General features: G+C 57.2%; 1 protein-coding gene across 2 annotated transcripts; it reads right to left on the reverse strand.

Annotated features, from left to right (window-relative positions):
- Positions 1-3,427: 3,427 nt before the first annotated feature.
- On the reverse strand, positions 3,428-8,714 carry LOC140711328 (SH3 domain and tetratricopeptide repeat-containing protein 1-like). 2 transcript variants are annotated; one of them, XM_073014309.1, is made up of 3 exons: positions 7,783-8,714; positions 6,623-6,819; positions 3,428-3,804 (listed from the first exon to the last, which is right to left on the reverse strand). In XM_073014309.1, the coding sequence occupies exons 2-3, from the start codon at positions 6,653-6,655 to the stop codon at positions 3,550-3,552; spliced, it is 288 nt and encodes a 95-aa protein (XP_072870410.1). In that variant the 5' UTR covers positions 6,656-6,819; positions 7,783-8,714; the 3' UTR covers positions 3,428-3,549. The 2 variants fall into 2 exon arrangements, with proteins under 2 accessions (XP_072870410.1, XP_072870409.1); XM_073014308.1 differs by having other exon boundaries at positions 6,623-8,714.
- Positions 8,715-9,568: the final 854 nt, after the last annotated feature.

The raw sequence follows: 9,568 nt of genomic DNA on the forward strand, positions 1-9,568 counted from the left end.
GTGTACACCCCTCCTGTGATATTGTTTCTTATATCCAGGAAACGAGAAGATGGTATTACTACCAATATTGAAGAGATATACAACCCCCATGAGATATTGTTCTAAAGTTACAGGAGGAAAGAGGATGAGACTCCATCCAGTATAACAAGGGGTGTATATCCAGTCTGTGATGTGAATCGTAAAACCTAGAAGAGAGAATGACATTGCTTCCAAAAACACACGGGGTGTACACCCACCCTGTGACATCGTTCCTGTCATCTAAAGGTAGAGATGATGATACTACTCCCACTACCGGAAAAGGTACACACCCCCCTGTGATATTGTTCCTCATAACTTGTGGGGGAGAGCATGATATTACTTCCAGTATGACAGTGGCTTGACACCCAGTCTGTGATATTGGTTCTGCACACCAACTCTGTGCCCCTCGTTTTCCATGCGTTCTCTCCACACTTTTGGAACCTCGGGGAAGGCTTTGTCTTTGGTTACAGATGAAGAGACGAAGGGTCTGAGAGGTTAAGCAAGTTTGTTACTGGAAAGCGGTTCCGATCCAGACCCCAAGAGAGGTTTCTTGGATCTCACAGAAGAAAGAAATTGGAGAGAGTCCATAAAGTGAAAGCAAGTTTATTAAGAAAGAAAAGGAATAGAAGAATGGCTACTCTGGCCGGGCGCAGCGGCTCACCCCTGGAATCCTATAACTTTGGGATGCCGAGGCAGGTGGATCACCTGAGGTGAGAAGTTCGAGACCAGCCTGGTCCAACATGGCAAAACCCTGTCGCCACTAAAATACAAAAAATTAACTGAGCATGGTGGCAGGTGCCTGTAATCCCAGTTACTAGGAAAGCTGAGGCAGGAGAATCGCTTGAACCCAGGAGGTGGAGTTTGTAGTGAGCCAAGATCATGCCACTGCATTCCAGTTTGGCCAACAGAGCGAGACTCCATCTCAAAAAAAAAAAAGAAAAAGAAAAAAGAAAAAACAGAATGGCTGCTCCACAGGCACAGTGGCGCCAAAGGCCGCTGGTTGCCCATTTTCATGGTTATTTCTTGATCATACACTAAACAAGGGTTGGATTATTCACGAGTGTTCCGGGAATGGGGTGGGCAATTCCCAGAACTGAGGGTTTCTGCCCTCCCTTCTGAGACCATGTAGGGTAACCTCCAGATGTTGCCATGGCATCTGTAAACTGTTGCGGCGCTGGTGGGAGTGTCTTGTAGCAGCTAATGCATTATAATTAGCACATAATGAGTCGTGAAGACACTCAGATGTCACTCTCGTGGCCATCTTGGTTTTGGTGTGCTTTGGCCGACTTTACTGCAACCTGCTTTATCAGCAAGGTCTTTATGACCTGTATCTTGTGCCGACCTCCTGTCTCATCCTGTGACTAAGAATGTCCAGCCTCCTGGGAATGCGGCCCAGCAGGTCTCAGCCTCCCTTTACCCAGCCCCCATTCAAGATGGAGTCGCTCTGGTTCACGTGCCTCTGACAAGTTGGCCTGGGTTGAGTGTTCCCTAGTGTGTGGTGGTTGGAGCTGTTCCTAGGAGTAAGAGGTTTTGTCAGTAGGAAACAGGCCTCTATTAGCCCGGGGACTGGCACTCTGCCCCAGTATGTCGGCCTCATTTTAGTGGTGACAAAACTGGGGCTCAGAGACATCAACTCCCTCATCCCGAACCCCAGACTGTCAGTGGTGGGCTGGGGTTTGAATGTGGGGATTGAAGACCCATCATCTCCTCTGGTCCCCCAGTCTCTGCTGCCCAAGAAGAACAGGATCCCAGGATCCAGGCCCCTCATGGCACCAGCCAGGATGGGTGGAGATGGGGAGGCAGAGTTCCAAAGCCCCCCGGACTCTGAGGCAGGTCGGGGACCAAGAGCAACCCGGACCTACGGGCCCCACCCCGAGAAGAATAGCTGCAGGTCTGGCCCAGCGGGCAGGATGTCTGTGTCCTCAGTCAATGTGACGGCGCTTCCGGCTGCTCCAGCCAGGCCGTGCTGTCTTTACGTTTCCAATCATGCGGCCTCCTCTCCAATTCCCAAACCCAACCCACAGAGACAGCGATCTGGGGTCCAGCTGAGGTTTGTCAGCAGCTTTGACCCGCTGCTTCCCGCCAGCCCCGCGGCCAGTTCTGGAAAGCTCTCTGCTGCCCCCTGGTGGGGAGACTCAGGGAAGGGCTCGGCTCTGGCTGCAAGCATGGGGTCCCAGAACCTCCTGGCTCTGTCACCTCTGCTGGGTGGAAAACCAACCCAGGACTGAACCAGCAGATGGGTGCCTGATTCCTTATTATCAGAGCTCCGCCCACTGGCAAGTCTCTCTCGGGGCCTCAGTTTCCCCTTCTATTAAACGAGGGGCTTGGGGGATACCAAGGAGCCGTAACTACTTACTGAGGATGGGAGGTTTCTTCTGGGGAGATGAATATAGTTTGAAACTAGATGGCGTGAGTGGTTGCACAGGACTGTGAATGTACAAAAGCCACCACATTAATCGCGTTGAAATAGTTAATTGCGTGCGATGTGAAAGTCACCTCATTTAAAGTGTTTAAAAGAGGGGCCTGGGAGAGTGCAGTGTACGTGAGAATCACGTGGGACACCCATAGTCTCTGAACCTCGGTTTTCTTGTGTAAACTGGCAAAGAGACCGTGTGAACTGTGTTCCCTGGGGCCAAGAGATTCCAAGAAGGAAAACCTGGGATTCCTGGGACTGGGATGACGGCCAGGGGCCGGAACGGGAGGGGTACGTGGGGGAAGGCTGGGGGGCAGCCCAGATAAGGCTTTCAATACTGGGTAGCAGCGTCTACACAGACGGAGATCCCTGCATCTCACTACAGGGCTGACCAGTGGCCAGAGGTGGGACTGGCCAGGCTCGGCCCAACCGAGTCTGGGAGCAGAGGACACTGAGAGAGGGATCCCCAGGCCCACTTTCACTGGCCTGTGGCTGTCCTGACACCACAAGAGAGGTCCAGGAGCTGGCCTTGGGTCCTAATGGGGGACACCTTCCTGGCTGCAGGCTGGCAGCGTGGTGTGGTGGTCAGTGAACTGGGCTCTGCGTCTCCGTCCCTACCTGCTGTGTGACAGTGGGCCAGACACCTAACCTCTCTGTGCCTGTTTCTTCAATGGCGAACAAGGACACTAGCAGCCCCCACATCCGGGCATAGTGGCCTGAAGGTTAAAGGCAAGGGTGGCACGAGACCTACAGCAAGAGCTCTGAGCAGGGAGAGCAGGGAGCTGCCCAGGGAGTTCCACCACCATCTCCCCTCTGGTCTCCGAGGAAACCGAGGCTCATGGTGACCTGACCCAGGTCTGTTGGACTCAGGGTCCTTCTCATCCCCAAGATCAGAGGGCTGCCACCAGGGAAGGAGCTGGCCCCTAGACACAGCCCAGGAAGCACACAGGGAAGGATGCCTTGGGGACTTCGGTATGTTATTGCAAAAAAAAACACATTTATTGCTATTTGAACCCTGCTTTCATGCCTCCATTACCCAGAAAGTGAGCCACGGGAGACACCAGGAGAGGCAGGAGACCATCCTCCTTGCACAATACCCACTGCCTCGGATGCTGTCCTCAGTGAGGGTGGCTAGTGGTCAACCAGGGGGCCCACCCGCAGAGTGGCAGAGGCTGTAGGTTGACCCTGCGGACGTTGAGCTCTGTGGCGAAGGTCCTGGCCTTCTGGTAGAAGAAGAGCGACTTCTCGCAGTCCAGGAGGAAGTTGTGGGAGATGGTGGCCGGCCACGTGTAGATCTTCAGCTGTGCCTTGTTGCCCAGGTCCACGGCGGCTGCCAGTGCCAGCTGGTAGTACCCGGCTGCATCAAACGGATCCTGAAAGGGACAGGCCGTGCTGAGCAAAAGGGGGACTCGGAGCCCGTCTTCCCAGAGGCCGTTCCTGTCTCCAGGTCATTCCACATGTCCATCCGATGCTGGCTTACCCCATGAGCCCCGAAGCCTGTGACACTGCTGTGGTCTCAGCTGCAGGAGGTGGGGATGACCCTGACACCCCTGGAAGCCTTCCTGACTGTCCCTACACCCCAATCACCCCAAGCCTCCTGCCCCAGTGCCACCCTATCTGCAGGCAGTGGCTGCTTTCCCCATGGGCTGAGGTCAGGGCAGATCCCGCCTGCTCTGAGAGTTCGATGCAGGACCCGTGGCTCCAAGCCACAGCAGGGGCACAGCGTTGAGTGACCTAGGCTCCCCTCTGGCCCCTGTCCATGCTGACCATTTCCAGGCCCTCCAGGGGCCAGGCCAGGTACAAAACCATCTCTCAGGTGTCCTCTCTGGCAATGCTCCCTGAAATATTGACGGAATGTGACTCCCCAGACATCCACTCCCATTTTCAATGCATCTTTGGCTCAAACTCACCATCCCTGGGTTGGGATGCTGTCTCCCAGACTTCCTCCTTCACCCTCCCATGCCCCACCCGGCTTCTCCCCAGGCACCTCCTCCACATGGGGGTCACCCAAGGGACCTCTCTAAGACCCATGCCTGGCCTGTCCCTCTTTACCATCTCAAGATGGCTCCCAGGGCCAATGACAAAGTCCAAGATGCAGCAGTCCATTCCCTCACTGCCCCGCCCCACACACGGAGCAGGGGCGTGAGAAGTCCCCGAGTCACGGCCACTGCTCATCCAATGCTCCCAGCCCAGCCGAACACTGGACTCTGCGCTGGGTGTGTGGCTGAGCCTAACGTCCTTGCTCCCAGTCTGAAGGACTTAAGAGTCAACACTGACCACACAGGGTGGCCCGGGCTGTGGCAGAGGGAAGCCCAGGAGCCTGTGGGGTCCCCAGGAGGCCCCAGACTCAGCTGGGGGTGGAAGGCAAAGGCTTCCTGAAGGGGTGGGGGCTTCCCAACTAAACAGGAAGGAGCCAGTCAATGCATATGTCTCTGCGTGTGCCTGTGCTCGTACGTGTTTGTGTGCCTGCATGTGTGTCCCTGTGTACGTGCCTGTGCCTGTGTGAAATTGCGTGTGCATTTCCGTGTGCCTGTAGTGTGTGCAGCAGCTAGTGAGTGGCAGGCTGAGCCAGTAAACACCTAATCCACCCTATTCCAAGGCTCACTCTCACGTGTAAAGGGGACCCCATTTTAGAGGCAATCGGCAAAGATGCCCATTTTCCCCTGCTTCTCTGCCAGCCTTCCAGACTCCATCCAGCCCGGCTTTTTCTCCCACTCCTCTGGGCCCTGGGTCCAGAGCCTCCTATACAAGGAGAAGGGTGTAGCCTTGGAAAGACAGCTGCCCTTGGGGAATTCTAAGGGGGCTTCCCTGTGGGAAGCTGGCCTGTGCTGACAGCACAGTCACGATGAGGCCCAGAGGGCTGTGCATGGGAAGGAGGACTGTGCATGGGAAGGAGGTGAAGGGGGGTTGTGAAGGGGAAGGAGGACTGTACATGGGAAGAAGGACTGTGCAGGGGAAGGAGGTGAAGGAGGACTGTGCATGGCAAGGAGGTGAAGGAGGCCTCTGCCCCTCGACCCCAACAGTGGACTTTGGCCTCTCAGGTACTACTTGGCCCTTTCCTTTCTCCTGGACAGGCGGAGTGGGTGGCAGGCTTGACCAAGAGAGATAAAGGCCTCTTCTGGGAGGCCCGTCCTCCTGGGTCCCAGGTGAGCCCCTGAGCGGTGAGCAGTGTCCCCCTGGGCCTGACACTTGGCACCTCCCTGTCTGGCTGGGACTTGGGAGTCCACAGGGACCACTTCTGACCACCAGGTGTCGCCAGCACTGGGCTGAGGCGTCCCGGGCCGCCGTAGGCCTGCGGTGGGGAATACGGGGCAGGGTCTTAGGGCTGCCCCAGCTCCTTATGTTGTTCTAAGGCCCCCAAGATCTCGGCCCCTGGACTAGAGTGCCCTGGCCCCTCAGCCCATAAGGAGCACTGACGCGGTGCCAGTGCGATGCTGAGGAGGGGCGGTGCCTCCTGGGCAGAGGGGTGGAGACAGCCCAGGTCTGAGTCTGCCAGTCCCAGCTCTCCAGCCCTGCAGGGCTGGGGGCAGAGGGAGCACAGCACGTCCCCTCCAGACCGACCCGACCCAGCAAGGCCTAGGCCTGGCTGGCTGGGGCCTCGCCCCAATACACCTGCCCTGAGCTGGGGTTTCCCTGTCTGTGAACCCAATGGTAAGACACTGGTCCCACCCCACCCTTCCTGGGTGGTGTGAAGATTCAAGGTGTCTCGGGACTCTAGGAAGGAGTTGCTCAGTGCAGGCTGGCACCCTGGGCAGGTTTCCTAGAGGAGGTGCCAGGATTTGGGTTGGATCTTGCAACGTGGATTCAATGTGAGGATGATGCCATCCTCTGAAATGTCACTCTCCCGACCCTGTTTTCTTTGTTAAATGCAACTTGACACTTGACTGTCAAGACTCAGCTTTGGTGTCACCTCCTCCAGGAGGGCCCCCTGACTACAATCCCCCTTCTTTACTCAGAGGCCACCATTGCCCACTCGTGTGTTAGCCTCCGTGGCTGAGACTGAGTTCCTGAGGGTGGGACCTGGCCATCTTGGGAGCTGGATTATATCTGCTAAGCTTGCTGGCTCCTCCAGCTGGGTACAGAGCTCCAGGGAGGCCACTGGGCCATTCCTAAGGAAGGCTGGAACCCAGGCCTCTGGGATCCCACCCCGAGGGGGCTGGGAACACTCCGAGCCCTGCCCCTCCTACCCACCTTCAGGTCATAGAAGATGATATCACCGAGCATCAGGTACAACTTCACGTAGTACAGGGTCTCCTCGTCGAACTCCAGCGGCGAGTTGCAGAGCTACAGGGCCTTGAGGTAGAAGTGCTCCGCCAGCTTGTCATGGCCCAGCCGGTGGTGCAGGGCGGCCAGCCGGTGGTAGGCCACGCGCTCGTTCAGCCGGTCACCTGGGGTGCAGGCCAAAGGGGCAGGTGTGAGGACGTGGCTCCCTGGGGCAGGGAGGGCACAGGCCCCTCAGGAGCAGGTATGCAGACCCCAGGCAGCACACCTGACTTGCCTCCAGGCACCTGTGGTCACCTGGGCAGCTCTGGCCATTCTCTTCCAGGTTCCCAGACTCACTTTCCCATCTGCAAAGCAGAACTAATAAGGCCTGCCCCTGTCTACTGTGAGGCTTTGGCAAAGTGGGACTTGGATGGCCCAGCTCTGTGTCTACACATAGCCACCTGCCTTTGCTCACTGGTTTTAACCAGAGGAGCCCAAAAGCCATGCAGTCCAGGTACTCCCGGGCTCCCTGGCTCCAGGCAACCCACAGACATGACATCTGACTCCTCCTGGGTGTGTCACGATCAGAGTCCCCTACCTTGGGGAGTCAGCTGCACACCTACTGTGTACAGGGCCACGGGACACAAGGCGCTGGGGCATGTGGCCTGCCTAGGGTTCTCTGTCTCTGGAGGGGGACAGATGACCCTGGCACAGCACCAGGGGATGCCCGGCCTTAAGGGGCAGACTGCTGGAAGAGGAACCGGGATTTTATCAGCCAGAGAGCCGTGTGGTTGATGAGGGTGGGAAGGGAACAAGAGAAAGGGAATGTGCCACTCAGCCTGACACATACAGGGACCAATGAGATGCCTGGCATGTCTGGAAGGCAGAGGGCACACTGGGCGGCCCTTGTGGTCAGCAGCGGGAACAGGCAGAGGAAGCAGAGCTCAGTCAGGCAGGGAACTCTGCACTGCGTGAGAGACCTCGGGCTGTTCCTCACAGCCGGACGGGGAAGCCAGTTGGGCAGATCTGCCTGCCTGGACAGGAGACCAGGAAAATCCAGCAGCTGTTTCAGCTCCTGGCCTGCAGACCTGGAGGCTGGGCTCTGGCAAAGTGTGGGTCCTGGCAGGGCAGCGGCTCAGGGGACTTACCCAGAGTGATGCTGAGTGCTAGGGCCATGTAGGCAAACTCCAAGCCCTCCTGGGGCTTCTCCAGTGTGGCCAGGAGTGCCACCAGCTTGTTGCACAGCTGTAGCTGCAGCTCCACCTTGCGGTTGCCCGTAGTCACTGCCAGGGGCAGGGACTGGTCCTACCACACAGGCAGGTGGGGTCAGGTTTCCCACAGCACCCACCTTGCCCAGCGCCCTTCTCAGAGCTCAAACATGTGCTTGGAGCTTCCCAGGCCCCAGCTACCCCTGCACCTCGACACAGCTCTGTGCTCTGGGATAACACATAGTTCAGACACCCAAGTTGGGGGCTGAAGAGTCACCTGCCGCCCATCTAGCTACACCCGACAGCCTCAGACCAGCCTCTCCCACCTCGGAGACCCACCGGGGGTCTGACTGGGGGAAGCCAGCACTCCTCTCCGCTCTAAAAACACCACATTTATCTGTGCCCAGGGCTGAGCCACACCGTGAGCTCAGAGGAAGGGAGAAGCTGCCCCACTCTGGGATGCATGCAGACCTGGGCCTCCCACTGGTATGCTGTGTGTCCTTTGACATATCCCTGTGCCTCTCTGAGCCTCGGTTTCCTCATCTGGAAGATGGGGACAGGACTTCCCCCTCATGGTTGCTTGAGGTCATCAGGTACAAGGGTAGAGCCATTGTCATGTCCAGGCCCTGAGCGTTTGTCCCGGGCAGGGGCATGGTCAATATCATTCCCAGTGAGACCACTTGGAAACTCATCATGTGCATGGGTGGCCCTGCCTCCAGGTGTGAGGCCTCTACCCTGCTACACCTGTGCCTCAGCCCTCCAGGTGCCCCACTGAGGCCCACCCACATCAGCCCACAGGCCAGCTCACCCGGTAGAAGGACATGCCTTCCTCCCGCTCCCAGGCCCCATTGAAGAAGATGTCTCCAGCTTCCTCAAACAGCTCCAGCCCCAGGTTGGGGTCGCCTGTGTACAGGTCCACATTCTGTGCCACCTGAAAGGAGACAGAAGTTCCCTCAAGACCCACACCTAGCGAGGAGGCTACGTGCGCCTTTGCCAGGCTCCTTCCTCTCACACAGTACAGGTACACCTGAGCATTTTTCAGACCCTGTGCATGAGGGTTGCTCCCACCACTGGCATGAGGACAATGAACTGATGCACCTGAGTGCCGGGAGGTGACTGAGCAGCTGCAGCCCAGGAGCCTGATACCTGTGAATCCTACCAACAGGGTTAGCCCTAGCCCACTCCACCTGCACTCAAACCAGTCTCCGTGGCCCCCAGATTGCTGGGAGCCCAGCCCCTGGCTCCTTTCTGCGTTGCCACATCCCTGCCACATCAACAGTGTTTGTGGGTGGGCCTGGTCCCCTCTTGACCATGAGCTCTTGATCCCTCTCCTCAGCTCAAGGAGGTATACAGCAGGTGCTCAATAATGAAAGCTTCACCAGGCTCGTGTGCTTCACAATTTGTTCCAGATCACACTGCGTTTGGGAAAGCCTCTGAAAACAGCCACTATGATTAAGATTCATTTTGTAAGGAGATGTGCCACCTGTCGCTTGGAGCAAGTTCTTCTGTGTGTTAACTCAGTGGTCACATTATTTGAGCATGTGCTGTATACCAGCAGGTGCTGGGCACTGTGAGGGGCTGCGCCTCTGCCCTCAGGGAGAAGATGCTGGCCACCGGGGGAGGATGTGAGGGAACCAGGTGGAGGGAGGGAAAAGGCACACAACAGGTGCTCAGCAGTGGCTTAGGAATGAGTGGATGGATGGATGAATGGATGAGGAGATATAGA

This window comes from Chlorocebus sabaeus, unplaced genomic scaffold (assembly GCF_047675955.1).
Source record: "Chlorocebus sabaeus isolate Y175 unplaced genomic scaffold, mChlSab1.0.hap1 unalloc_scaffold_643, whole genome shotgun sequence".
Taxonomy (NCBI): domain Eukaryota; kingdom Metazoa; phylum Chordata; class Mammalia; order Primates; family Cercopithecidae; genus Chlorocebus; species Chlorocebus sabaeus.